Source organism: Pyxicephalus adspersus, chromosome 9 (genome assembly GCF_032062135.1).
Source record: "Pyxicephalus adspersus chromosome 9, UCB_Pads_2.0, whole genome shotgun sequence".
NCBI lineage: Eukaryota > Metazoa > Chordata > Amphibia > Anura > Pyxicephalidae > Pyxicephalus > Pyxicephalus adspersus.
In genome coordinates, this window is record NC_092866.1 from 1,009,697 (window position 1) to 1,022,948 (window position 13,252).

At 47.1% G+C, this 13,252-nt stretch overlaps 1 protein-coding gene across 1 annotated transcript; it reads right to left on the reverse strand.

Moving 5' to 3' along the window:
* Positions 1 to 4,701: 4,701 nt before the first annotated feature.
* PDP2 (pyruvate dehydrogenase phosphatase catalytic subunit 2) lies at positions 4,702 to 8,877 on the reverse strand. The gene is made up of 2 exons (XM_072422248.1): positions 8,787 to 8,877; positions 4,702 to 6,476 (listed from the first exon to the last, which is right to left on the reverse strand). Exon 2 carries the CDS (start codon positions 6,413 to 6,415, stop codon positions 4,835 to 4,837), a length of 1,581 nt encoding a protein of 526 aa, XP_072278349.1. The 5' UTR covers positions 6,416 to 6,476; positions 8,787 to 8,877; the 3' UTR covers positions 4,702 to 4,834.
* Between the last annotated feature and the right edge of the window lie 4,375 nt (positions 8,878 to 13,252).

The window sequence follows — 13,252 nt, forward strand, 5'->3', positions numbered from 1 at the left end:
AAGGGAAGTTGTACTGAGCAGAGTCTATACATACCGAGGTCAGATACTGAGAATTACACCCAGGGTACTGGGCAAGGGAAGTTGTACTAAGCAGAGTCCATACATACAGAATAAGAACAGATACTGAGAATTACACCCAGGGTACAGGACAAGGGAAGTTGTACTGAGCACAGTGCTGGGTTATACTGAGAATGTATTTCTCTATTATAGGTCTATGGGTGGCAATGTCTGCAGTGGTCCTATACCGCCACCCAGTGTCTGAATTTGCACATAGCAGTTCTTCTATGCATTCAGTGGCTGTGCATATTATTATTGATAATTTATTACTCTCAGACTTTATTTCTGATATCACGTGACTTCACTTATGTTTATTTTGTCCCTGAAGCTGAATTATTGAATTATTATTCTTAGGTTTTATTAGGAATGATTGTCAGGGAATCCTAGAAATATATCAGGGTAAGTTATATGAAAGGAACTAAAATACTAAGAGCTCGAAAACAGGCAATCAGGCATTCCCTCATCAACCTAGAAGATTCCCATGTGTGAATGTTTGGGGGAATGTCAGATTCACTGCTTTTTAAATAGAGCCCTAATATCATACCACCCAATGCAGAACCTCTACAATAAACTTATTGGTGTAATATGAATTCATGATGAGAAAGAACAAAAAGAAAGACAAGAAGATAAATGGCGAGGAGTTTCCATGCCAAGGATAAGAATTGGTCCGGGGACCTCACCTTCCTCAGAACCCCGAATCACAGAACGTAACGGGGTTCACTGAGATCCGATGCCCCCATATTGCTCCAGACCCCATATAGGCTAAAACTGACCCTGCTCCACACATGGCTGCCAGTCAGTGGTGAAGGTTGCTCAGTGGGTGGGGTACCCCTTTATGTTATAAGTCAATGAAGGAAGAATATCATTACATTGGGAGGGGGGTCAGAGGGTGGGGTACCTCTTTATGCTATAAGTCAATGAAGGAAGAATGTCATTACATTGGGAGGGGGTCAGTGGGTGGGGTGCCCCTTTATGGTATAAATCAGTGAAGGAGATTACTTCTCTGAAAGGTCAGATGCACTCCAATGGCTCTGCTGAATGATTTTGGACTCTGCGGGCCCCTCTGGGTCAGAGATCGTCACCCGCTCGCTGTTTATGGGACAGGCAGGTGATTTTTAGAAATATGCAGCACAACCTCTGTAGGAACCCCGAAACAAATATGAACCTCTCTCCAATGATGGAGTCCAGGTGTCCCCAGTGAAGGGTCCCTATAATCCCCCATCATACAAAGACATTGCAGACAATCGGGCTCTTCCAGCCTTGGGGCCACAGTTTGGTGAGGACCCTTTTCTGCCCCCCCATGTGGATGTTTTATCAGAAGGAAATCTTCATACAAAGCATTGTCCTCATATCCACACATTGTATGCCCGGGTTCAGGCGTGTGACCATTGTTCACCATTTGTGAGAAATATCTGGAAAGCATTGTGAGCAGTGAATGTTCTGTGAATCTCATTAAGTTTCTTGTGTGACAATGACCAAAGGGAAACAATGACTAATAAACTGGGGAGGAGATAGCCGGGATCAGGGCCATGCATTGCTTAGGGCCAATAATTCCTGAAAGATCCCTGTTCACTTTATATAAATACCGCCATGTGTAAATCAGAACATTCACCTTTCATTATTCTCATACACGTGTCTGTAAATCCTCCATCTATAGCAAAAAGTCTCTGTGCCTTCAGGAGGGAAATACATTCATCTTTAACAGGTTTTATTATTGCTATCAGGTTAATTATTCACAGTGCATTTTTATAGGGCCACAATGTATTCTTTATTGATGTAACCTAGAACATTCCCTTTGCTTCAACATGTCGTGTGTGGCTGTGCTTTGTTTGCTGTCATGTTGGCTTTATATGGGGTTGTATCACTGTCTGTATCTGTCTGTCATATTTAATGTACAGTGCTGCGTAATATGTTGGCGCTATATAAATCCTGTATAATAATAATAATAAAATCCCTCCAATCAGATCCAAGGACAGAACACAACTGTGCAGCAAATCCTGCAATCACAATGTGCACAGCACGCCCCCTGCTGGCTGCATTCACACATAGCAGCTGTACTGGGATTACATACATTGGGTTGTGGAGTGCAGAATAAATATAATTTGGAGATTTTCCTGGACCCATAATAGATTTCATTTAATAAATTGCCCCATATGTTTGAGGAAACCTTTTTCGGAGTTAGGTGACATTTAATAAAACTGACAATGGTGCCATAGGGATAACAGAGACTGCTGATCCAGGGAACATCCGATTGTCTCATGGAATCTGGAAGGCATTTTGTTCCCCTGTTGGAGCAAATTGTGCCCGGGGTTATTTTTTTGCCTTCCTCTAGACCAACTATGTCTTATAGGGTTTTATATCTGGGATATGATTATTTCTTTAGTGGTTGGAATTGATGGCTTCAGTATAATAAGTGTACGGTGCTCTCATGTCTCCGGGCCATTCACTATACAATCACAAGACAAATCCAATAAACCGTCATGGCTGCCATCTCTGCGCTCTCTATTCATCTCAGCGAATCCTCCGGGGTAATGCAGCATGAGAACAAAGAACTTTCATTTCCAGGGTTTAATAATAATATTTATAATTTAATAACAGATTGTTACACAAAACCAACAGCAAAGTATAAAAATATTTCACACAAAGAGAAAAGGAAATAAATATCTTCCAAAATATAACGAGCTGAAACTTTATGGCCGATTTATGATATATGAGAGGGCAGAGGCTGGGGGGGTGGGGACATTAGAGTGTCAGCTCCTCTGTACAGAGAGTGTCAGCTCCTCTGTACAGAGACTGATGGGACTGGCTCAGTGTTCTCTGTACAGCACTGCGGTATATGTCAGAGCTATATAATGTATATTAATAGTGTGTGACTGTGGGGGGACATTAGAGTGTCAGCTCCTCTGTACAGACTGCTGTGGCAGAATTTAGCAGGAATTGAATGAAGAAAATGAATGTAGTACCAGGTTTGGGATTTATAATCATAAATGATTTCTCTGTATAAAGGATTCATCTGTCTAATGTTCAGTGGAATATAAAATTATTCATTCATTGTCATTCACCTGATTATTCACATACTTTTTCCATTAGAATCTCTCCTGAGCACATAAATAAAGATAAAATCTCTGCAGAGACAGATAACACTGAGGCAGACACATTGATAGTGCAGAAAATACAAAGGCTGCTGCCCACAAACCTCTGTGCAGTGTGTGGAAGCAGTGGTCTCTCTGCAGTGGTCTAACTGTTTCAAAGTCACAGCTGGACCTCTTCAAACAGGAAACATGATAGGGGGAGGGGTCAGACCCTAGCAGGGAGACCACTGCTCTTACACATAGCACAGGGGCTCCTTGTGCAGCCTGCCGTCAGCGGGGGATGGTTTAGTTAGGTTTCTGGAGTTAACGCAAACTATAAAAAGTAAGACATTCAGAGCCGAGCTCCCCTCATTTATTGCTTGTCTATAGATACTCCCTATGTTAGGAGTAATTAGTTAGTCCCATTTCCCTGCACACTTTCACTTCCACACAAGAAGCATTAAAAGCTGCAGCAAATATCCAGACCCAACCCCAAACCATTTCCTGTCTAAGAAACTAACAAGGTCATCAAGTCCTCTCCTCCCCATCTCTGCTGCCCCAGACCCTCCCCTTTCTGTCCTTTTACTCATTTAGTCTCAGCTTTGTGTAGTCATTCTTCAGGGTGGTCTGTATGAAAATGCAGATGTGCTGATACAGTGTGTGAGAGGCAGTGCTGTGAGCCGACAAATCCCCTTACTGACTTAGGTTTACTATTCTGCAGTCATGGTGTTATATCACACATACGATGTTGAACATTCACTCGACAGATTCACAAAGCAGTTCAGTGAAATCTGCTGTTACAGAGTTGTATCCCCGGGGCTAACTAAGTGCCTGCACAACACAGATACGATACAAAGGAGCCGAGTTCTCTGGTTTATGTTGTTAGCTGAGGGAACTGATCATACAATAAGGATTTCCTGCCTAACGAGGGTAACAGGGTGATCCAGTCTCCTTCTCTCCATCCCTGCTGCCCCTCCTCTTTCAGCTCTTGCTCTTCCTGTCCCGTCAGTCATTTAATATCAGTTTCATGTGAAGGCATTCCCCAGGCTGCTTTGTATGTAAATCCTGTCTGTCCAGATATAGCTAGGTGCTGATACAGTGTGTGAGAGGCAGTGCTGTGAGCTGAGAAATCCCCCTACAATTCTGCTCTCAGTGTTTGTTTTACAGACTCTGCTCAGGATAAAAAAAAAAGAACCAAGGGGGCGCTACACATTGGGGGGAGGGGTCTGGTGGGACTTTTAGGTGCCAATTAGAGTTCTGTAATTCTTTGAATCGATTTTCTGCTTAGTTTCTGACCTTTGACCCTAAAGGTGATATTCCTGGTTTAGGGGAATCATTGTGGGAGACTGCAGCCCCCACATTGTGTTTGGTTTTTAATCTCTAACCCCCACCCCCGCTTTGTGTTTGCCCACATTGGCCCCAAACCACCCCCCTACCGGTTCTAGATGAACCATCCTTAGACATTACTTGTATGGGGGAGGGGAGATTTCTATCTATTCACTTTCTTGCCTCCTCGGCTCAGATTTGAAACCTCCGCACCGTACAAACTCCCGAAACAAAACTGAAGACCACATTGTGTAACAGAATAAAACCTCTTATTTAAAATATAAAAAAAGAGCAGCGCCACCTACTGGTCACAAATCAACATTACTGTACAGAAAATGAAACCATTAATAAAACTTTACAAATCTGCGGACAGCACGGATTCATCGTCTCTGCTCGCCGTCCTGGTATTGCGCCTCGATGGCGCTGGAGTTAAAGTAAATCACCGTCACGGTAATATCGTCCCGGTACATCCTGGACAAGTCCTCCGGCAGACTCAACATGGCGGCCAATCTCTCCTGATCCAACTCGCCGTCCTCGTTGGTGCCGACGGCGTTTCGGATGAGGTGAGTGGCCACGTTTGGGTCGGGTCTGTGGATGCCGCTGCTGCGCCTCTGAAGAAGCAGGTTGTGCATGGTGCCCAGGCTGCGCTTCCCCATGGAAATCCGGGGCTCCCGAATATCGGAAAGGTGCTCCGCCACCAGACGCACCGCCTCCTGGTTGTCCAGAAAATCCCAAAGTCCATCGGAAGCCATGATGAGGAATTTGTCCTGGGGGCGGAGCTTGTGGTAAGTGACCTCGGGGGTGGCGGTTAGGTAGGGAGGGGTGTGGTAGTTTGTGGGGGAATACTGATAGATATTTAGGGGTTCCGCATTGCAGGCGCCGTGCAGGACGCTTTTCTGCAATCCTTGGCTCCATTTGAACCGAACGTCCCCGAAGGCCCTGAGGGGCATCAACAGGCCCAGCAATCGGCAATCGGACACAACGTCCTCCTCCTCGGGGTGCTCAGACCGGACCCTCTGCAGCTCCGACAGATTGAAGGCGTTGTGGTCTTCGGTTAGGGGAACTCCAGACCAGGCGCCGCCTTCATCCTGAACCCCCAGCACGGCCCGGCAATCTCCGCAATTGGCGAGGTGTAGGTGGACGCCGTCTATGTGGGAGACGCAAGCGGTGGAGCCGGAGAAGGCGATTTCCAAGGCGAGGTTTTTGATGAATTCGTTGTCGGTGTAGTGCTGAGCTTCCAATGAGATGTCGGAGTCCAGCCGCTGGAAGGCGTATGCCATGGCGTCCGCCACACTCATGCCGGATCCGTTATCCAGCTCGATGAGCTCCTGCCAGAACACCCGCAGGTGGTCGACGTAGAGCGATGCCATCTCCCGGGGCATGTAGTCATTTTTGTGTTTGTACCACTGGAGGATGGGCAGCACCGGCTTCATGTGCTCCCGGGCAAATTCAATCTCCTCCAAGGTGCCCTGGGGCATCAGCGACACGGCGATGTAATAGAAGAGCCGCTCGCTGACCGACTGGGCGCAAGCAGCACCGGCGTGCCCATCAAAGATACCAAAGAGATTTCCCTTGGTCTGCAGACAGGTGGCAGCACTGCGCCGATCCTCGCACGGCGAATTGGAGGCCAGGATGTTACTTTCCATCTTCAGGACGGTGCCGCGGTTTCTGCCCTCGCCGTCGGCCATCTTGACGGACTGCTCGTTGGCTCGCAGGAGGTCGTTGATCTGTTGCGGTAACAGCTGATAGCGGACATCCTCAGCCGTGTGCCGGTACGAGCGGTCAGAGGAGCACAGCGGGGGAGAGCACAGACGGGCGGCGGCACTACCGGAATGAGCGCGCCGCCATCTTGCCTGGCCTCTTCTCTGCAGACATTGTGAATAGGAACGTTTCCCTTCCTGGAGGAGATTCACCTGACGCTTCGCCGTTCTCAGAATCCACCCAGAGAAAGTCTTTGACATTCTAATAGATACCAGGCGGAGGGAAGATTTCCGGTCTGCGGATAAATCAACAAATCGATTCCTATCGGGAGACAGAAAGGAAAACGGTAATCTCGGATGTTTGGATTACGGCAAGTTTTTGTTTTGCTGTTCCATATTATCATTTAATAAACAGAATAATAAAACTCCCTCTAGTGGTCATCTGTAACTTAGCAACTATAAACTATACAGAGAAACAAGAGAACCTGTCACTGGCAACCCAGGATTATATTCACGCTATAGGCCAACCTTCAAGTGAGTAGATAACCCCGGGTGGGTGCCGCCATCTTGGATGTGATGTCAGCAGCCCCAAGTGATAATCTATGGTTAGGTAGGGAGAAAAACAGGTGCAGCTGGGCCAGCATAGACTATAAACAGACTCTTTATGGTTAAGTAGGGATGTAGGGGAGGTGGAGCTGGGCCAGCACAGACTATAAACAGACTAGCATAGGCTATAACCTAAGGACAGAGGGGGCGCTGGGAGAGACAGACGGCCATATTGTGTGGAATGTTCCGAGTCACGCAGCAAATGAATGAAAATCATTCATGGGGATGAAAGACGCTGCAGGTGAATATTTCAGGGATTCCTCAGCATTATTTTTCGGTTGGTGGCGCTCAGTATGTGCAGGGCTGCAATGCTCAGTTTCCCCAGCAGGGGGCGGTGCTGCGGAGGAATGTGGAAGGTGAATGAGTTCACCTCCTGCTCCGCCTATAATTAGAATTTCAGAGGAAATGTTATCAGCTGATCATAAAAGTTCATTCCAGAGCTGGCCCAGGCTCCGCCCACTGCAGTAACTTTCCATTCGCAGTGAGATCAGACCAGGAAGGGCCCTGGTGGGTGCCATGGAGGGGCCCCGGTACAGAGTAGTGGGTCCCCAGGAAATACCGGCACCACAGATGGGTTATAAGGGGGCAAATTGGGTGAATGTTGGGGAAGCTGAATGATAGAATGGCCGGGGGGTGGGTGGGGGAAGGATGGAACACTGGGCAATTGGGGTCCCAATTTGATATTTACCCCGGGCCCCTTTTTGTCTAAAACTGAATAGGAGCGGTCACAGTGAGTCCCAAATGGTGAATCTGCTCAGATTCACGCTGGAGGAGGTGTGGTGAATCCAGGAAAAGGGGCCCTTCCACCAAACATGGGGCCCCTCTCTGGTAATTTCACATCGCTCCACATAGGGGGCGCTATTCAAATAAACCCACAACATTCACCAGACAATCAGTATCTTCAATCTGATTGGATAGCGCAGCTTGTGTGAGGTGACCACCTATGTGAGCGCTATCCGCTGATCAAATCAGAATCCCCCTCCACCCACCTCATTGGTAACCAATCATGGCCCGGGGCAATAAATCTAACAGAATCTGAGCCCTGATTGGTGGGCTGCACCAGGTCACATGACCAGGAAGTGTCGGCTGCTGAGGCTGTAGCAGGAAAATCCCAACGGTGAGTCATGTTTAACCCCGGATTGGTACAATGTGTCATGTGATCACCCCAGGGGTCACATGACCACAAGTGCAAGGAACTTCCAGCGCAATGATTGGCTATTAGGTATTCTAAGATTAAATAATCCTTACAATAAATCGACCAATCAGAAATCAGCTGCTGAGAAATGGAAGCTGATTGGATGAGAAAGGTTTGCAGAATATCAGTGGGTGGGGGTGGGGGGTTCTAGTGAATGGGGGGGCGGGGTGACGCCATTCCTGGGGTTCCATGTGAGGAGATGTCACAGCCCGAAGATTTGTCTGTACTTCCTGCTAGGACAGGAAATTCACCAATGGGGACACACAGAGCACTTCCTTGTAATGGTGTCACAGGGACAGGAAGTGAGGGGAATCTCTGTATTACATTATAAGGATTACAGGAGGCAGAAATGGGGCGCACAGGTGGGGGAGGGGCCGGAATGAGGACCCCTTAACACATTTGTGGGGGCAGGGTGGGGTAAAGGTGGGGGAGGGGGATTTCTGGTTTTTATTCGCCCGGGTTATAGGGAATGATTTTTGGGTTTATATAATTTGATGCGGAAGGTGAATGTTAGGTGAATGAGTCAGAGTTTGTATATAAATAATGGCTCAGATTACACACCCAGCTGAGAGAGCCTCTGATTGGCTGAGGACGAAGAATTTACCCCGCCGCCTCCCGATACAGGTAAAGTCACGTGTCCCTCACCGAACAACCACCGATCCCCTCCCCCCAGCTTTCACTGGCCGCATGCTGGCAGATTCGTGCGGTCCTCCAGTAGCCGGGATCGCGCAGTCATGGGTGACACGTGACCACAATACGGGGGCCAAGCAGTGCTCAGATTATACACCCAGGAATATAGGGGCAGAATGTAAACAATGATGGCGGACTTACCGGCTATGCGGGGCTCCTCAGCTCACTGCGACTGGCGGAACTCTGACTGCGACCGGGGATTGGAAGCCACAGACCAGCCTCTGCCTGGGCCCGCCCCTTTATACTAAGCCCCTCCCTGGGGCCGCTTGTTTATTCTATCCCCGCCTTATGTCCGCCCCTTTATACTAAACCCCTCCCCGGACCATTTATATTAATCTTCTCTGGGCCCGCCCCTTTATACTAATCATCCCCCAGTGACCGCCCCTTTATACTAATAACCTCCTTCGGGTCCGCCCCGGACCCGCCCCTTTAAAACAGGCAACGCTGCTTTCCGGTCCACCTCTTTATACCAGCCCCGCCCATTTATACCAGGCACCGCCTCTTAATACCAAAGCCTGCGCTCTACACCAGCCCCGCCCCTTTTACCAGGCCCCGCCCCGTGCACACGTGTGGTTGGGTTGAACTTGACGAATCACCGCAGCGATTGCATGGAGGATGGGCGAATATGGAAGGGTTTGGGGAGAGTGGGGGCGAACATTGAAACGTTTGAAGAGAGTGAGGGCGAATATTGAAAGGTTTGGGGAGAGTGGGGCGAATATTGAAAGGTTTGGGGAGAGTGTGGACGGATTGGAAGGTTTACTGCTATCCGGGTCCCCGTAAGAGAGATTTTCCCTCACTTCCTGTCCTGGTGACAACACTTTAAGGAAAAGCCAATTAACCCTTTAATTTAGCAGACAGGAAGTGAATGAATTTCTACATTTGGGACACCCAGGGCTCATCCTGCCCTCCCTGGTGATCCTGCCATGAGGGTCCTTGTTCAGTCACTTCCTGTTACAGTGAGAGTTGTCAGGGAAGCTGCAGCCATCTCTGGGTAGACAGGAGATGAGCAGCACTGACCTGGAATCTCTGCTCTCCATGTTTGTTGGGATTTCTCTGTATTTGGGGTCTGCGTATCTCCATACCAACCTGCCATGGCTTTATATGGCCCCGCCCCCAATACATAGATCACCAATCATGGGACAGATAATCCCTCACTAACAAATTATACTTCTCATTCTGATTTATTATTACCTGGGATTGGACGATTCCCTTATATTGATCTGCTGCTGGGAAGGAATTATAGGATGTGAGAAAGGGATTGGATATTGATAGATATTGATTATTATTATTATTAGATATTGGGTATTGATAGATGGGGGGATGGGATATTGGTTATTGATATTATTAGATATTGATTATTATTATTATTGGTTATTGATAGATGGGGGGATGGGATATTGGTTATTGATATTATTATTATTGGTTATTGATAGATATTGATTATTATTAGATATTGGGTATTGATATTATTAGATATTGATTATTATTAGATATTGGGTATTGATAGATGGGGGGATGGGATATTTGGATCTTGATTTGCACTGATCTAGGTTGGGAGGAATTTGTGACATTTGAAGTTCTTATTGAGAATAAATTTATCAGGATATTAGGATTTATTATTGATTGGTGATAATATCATATACCGTTATATCGCTGTGTGTGATGGGAACACGAATTATCACAATTTTACCATTCACTCGTGTTATTGAGATAATATTATTATACAGGATTATTATAGCGCCAACATATCACATAGCACTGTACATTAAATAAGTGTTACAAATGACAGATACAGACAGTGACACAGGAGGAGGAGAGGACCCTGACCCAAAGAGCTTACAATCTATTAGGTGGGGGAAGTATCACACAATAGGAGGGGGATATGGAATGGTGGGTGAGGGTTTAGGAGACAGAAGAAGACGGGTGGGTGAGGGGGAAGCGTTGGGTTATAAATGAGCAAAAAGTAGGAGCAAGCCGAATAGGACGAGGAGACCATTCCAGAGAGTCGGGGCAGCTCTAGAGAAGTCTTGTATCTGTGATATTATTTTCTATTACGGATATTCATTGGTTGCTATGATAGGTGCGAGGAGCGTCACACAGGTACAATGCTGAATAGTTTGTATGATACAATAAATAAGAGAAATAATTGTAATGTTGCTTATTATATCCGTGAAACGCGTAGAGTTGGCCTCACCCTCCTAGAAATAAGAGCTGTGCCAAATATTTCCATCTTGCAATGTTATTTAATAATTATTTCATGGGAATCAGTTTTTGTTTCGGTTTCCCTTAGAAGTCCCGGGAACGTTTGTTCAGTCTGCAGGTCTGCCCGGGGCCCCTGGCTGGGTGTTGCAGGTAATCAGTCCTCCATTGTGATTGGTCTGCAGGGGGTCACCTGACTGTCTGGGTCGCCAATCTGCAATTCATGACATGTCCCTGTATTGGGATGACCCCCCCCCCCCTCATTGCCTCTCTATGGGGGATCCCCTCCTCCACATTGATAAGGTAACTGGATCCAAAGTCGGCAAACATTCCCAATGTATGGATGGGAAATGCGAAGACCTGGGGGATGGGCATCGTGCATTTTATTATATACAATCCTTGCTGACAATCCTCCAATCAGAGAATCCCATTCCCTAATATTTATATAGGGCCATCATATTATGCAGCGCTGTACAAAATCCATAGTCATGTGACTAGCTGTCCCTAGGAGCTCACAATCTAATATCCCTACCATAGTCATATGTCATTATTACAGTGCAAGGCAGGGGTGAGCAATCATTTTCACTCAGGGGCCACAATCTGATCTAAAACTTGGGCCCAATGGATGGGAGACTGGGCGGAGTTATGCCATCATGACGCCACTGAATGTGATGTCATAATGGCATAACCCCGCCCACTATACCATCACAGATCTGAGCCGGTTGTTCTGCCCACTGTCTCGAGCCCAGGATTTGTACCAGTGTGGCCCCTCAGTGGGGTTCTTCTCCTGACCCCGCTCAGGAGGCACCGGCCCGAGCTGCGGCCCGTTTTATATGGCCCATTGATCTCTCTACTTCAGCAGAGCCAGATAAAAAAGCCTAACGGGCCGTATATGGCCCAGGGGCCATAGTTTGCCCATGCCTGGTCTAAGGCCATATGAGGGAGGGGGAGGCAATAAACCTAACTGCATGTTTGTGGAATGTGGGAGGAAACTGAAGAACCTACAAACTCCATGCAGACAGGAGGGGCGGAGACCAGACCAGTCCCACTGCACAAAGAGAGAGAGCAGCAGTGACCGGTCTGTATTACAGGAAGTTCCGGCAGAGAGGAGCCATTGGGTTAGATTTTTAAAGCTCCGCCCCCATACAATCCTTGCACAGTGATTGGATAAATCCACATGTAATCCCTCCCCTTGTATATCCCCTGGACTCAGGCTCACCCCTACCAGTGAATGTTTCCTGAGGCCAATGTGATCATGCAAAACCTACATTTTTTATTTATGATCTGTTGGTGAATGTGTGGTGAATTTGGCTTTCTTTCATTTAAAGGTGAACCTTTGGATAATTGGTTCAATATAGCCCAGAGGGGTTTGCTGTGTGAACCGGCTGTCACATACCGTGTTTCCCCGAAAATAAGACGCTGTCTTATATTTTTTTTTGGCTCCCAAAAACACACTAGGTCTTATTTTCAGGGGATGTCTTATTTTTCCATGAAGAAGACTACAGTACACATTTATTGTTGAAAGTCACTCATGATCATTCATGTTCCATTGATTGTCCCCTTCTGATCACTCATGTGCCGTTCATATTCCCCTTCTGATCACTTACCCGTAATTAAGTGCAGGGATCAGCAGCTTGCTTCCTTGTTCAGAATCGCGGGGGCACGTGTGCAGGCTTTTTACTTTCAGTTTGGCTCAGGAATAGACACGCCCTGCAGCCAGCATCAAAGACACACACGCTGCAGCCAGCATAAAGGACACACACGCAGGATCCGATATCTGGAGCTGTCTCGGTGAGTACTTTTTTAATTTACCGGTATGTATGCTTTTATTTTCTTTTTCCCCTAGGTCTTATTTTCGGGGTAGGTCTTATATTAGGGCAGGTTTACAAAATAGTGCTAGGTCTTACTTTCGGGGTAGGTCTTATTTTCGGGGAAACACGGTAGGACGAGGATTGGGTTGGCTGAGTGACACAAAAATTCCCAGAGATCTGATGAATGTGGCGACCCAGAACCGGCCGGCTTTGGGTTCTGACCCGTTGGGTGTTGGGATTTATTCAGCTGAGAGCAATAAAGATCTGACGGGGTCCAAACATGGGAAATATCCATAGAGACCCTGTACGGCATGCTGAAGTGACACCGAGGGACCATCGTAGCCTGCCGGGGACACTGCTTGTAATAATACCCCAATTTTATATCAAGTCCCCAAAACTAGAATTAGTATTACCAAACCCCCCATCACATTGAGCTGGGTGACCCCAGATCTCTCCCAGAGCATCTGTCCATACTGGGCAGAAGAGCTGACACTCTAATCTATTATTATACAGTTATATAGCTCTGACATATACCATAGTGCTGTACAGAGATCACTGAGCCAGTCCCATCAGTCTCTGTACAGAGGAGCTGGCACT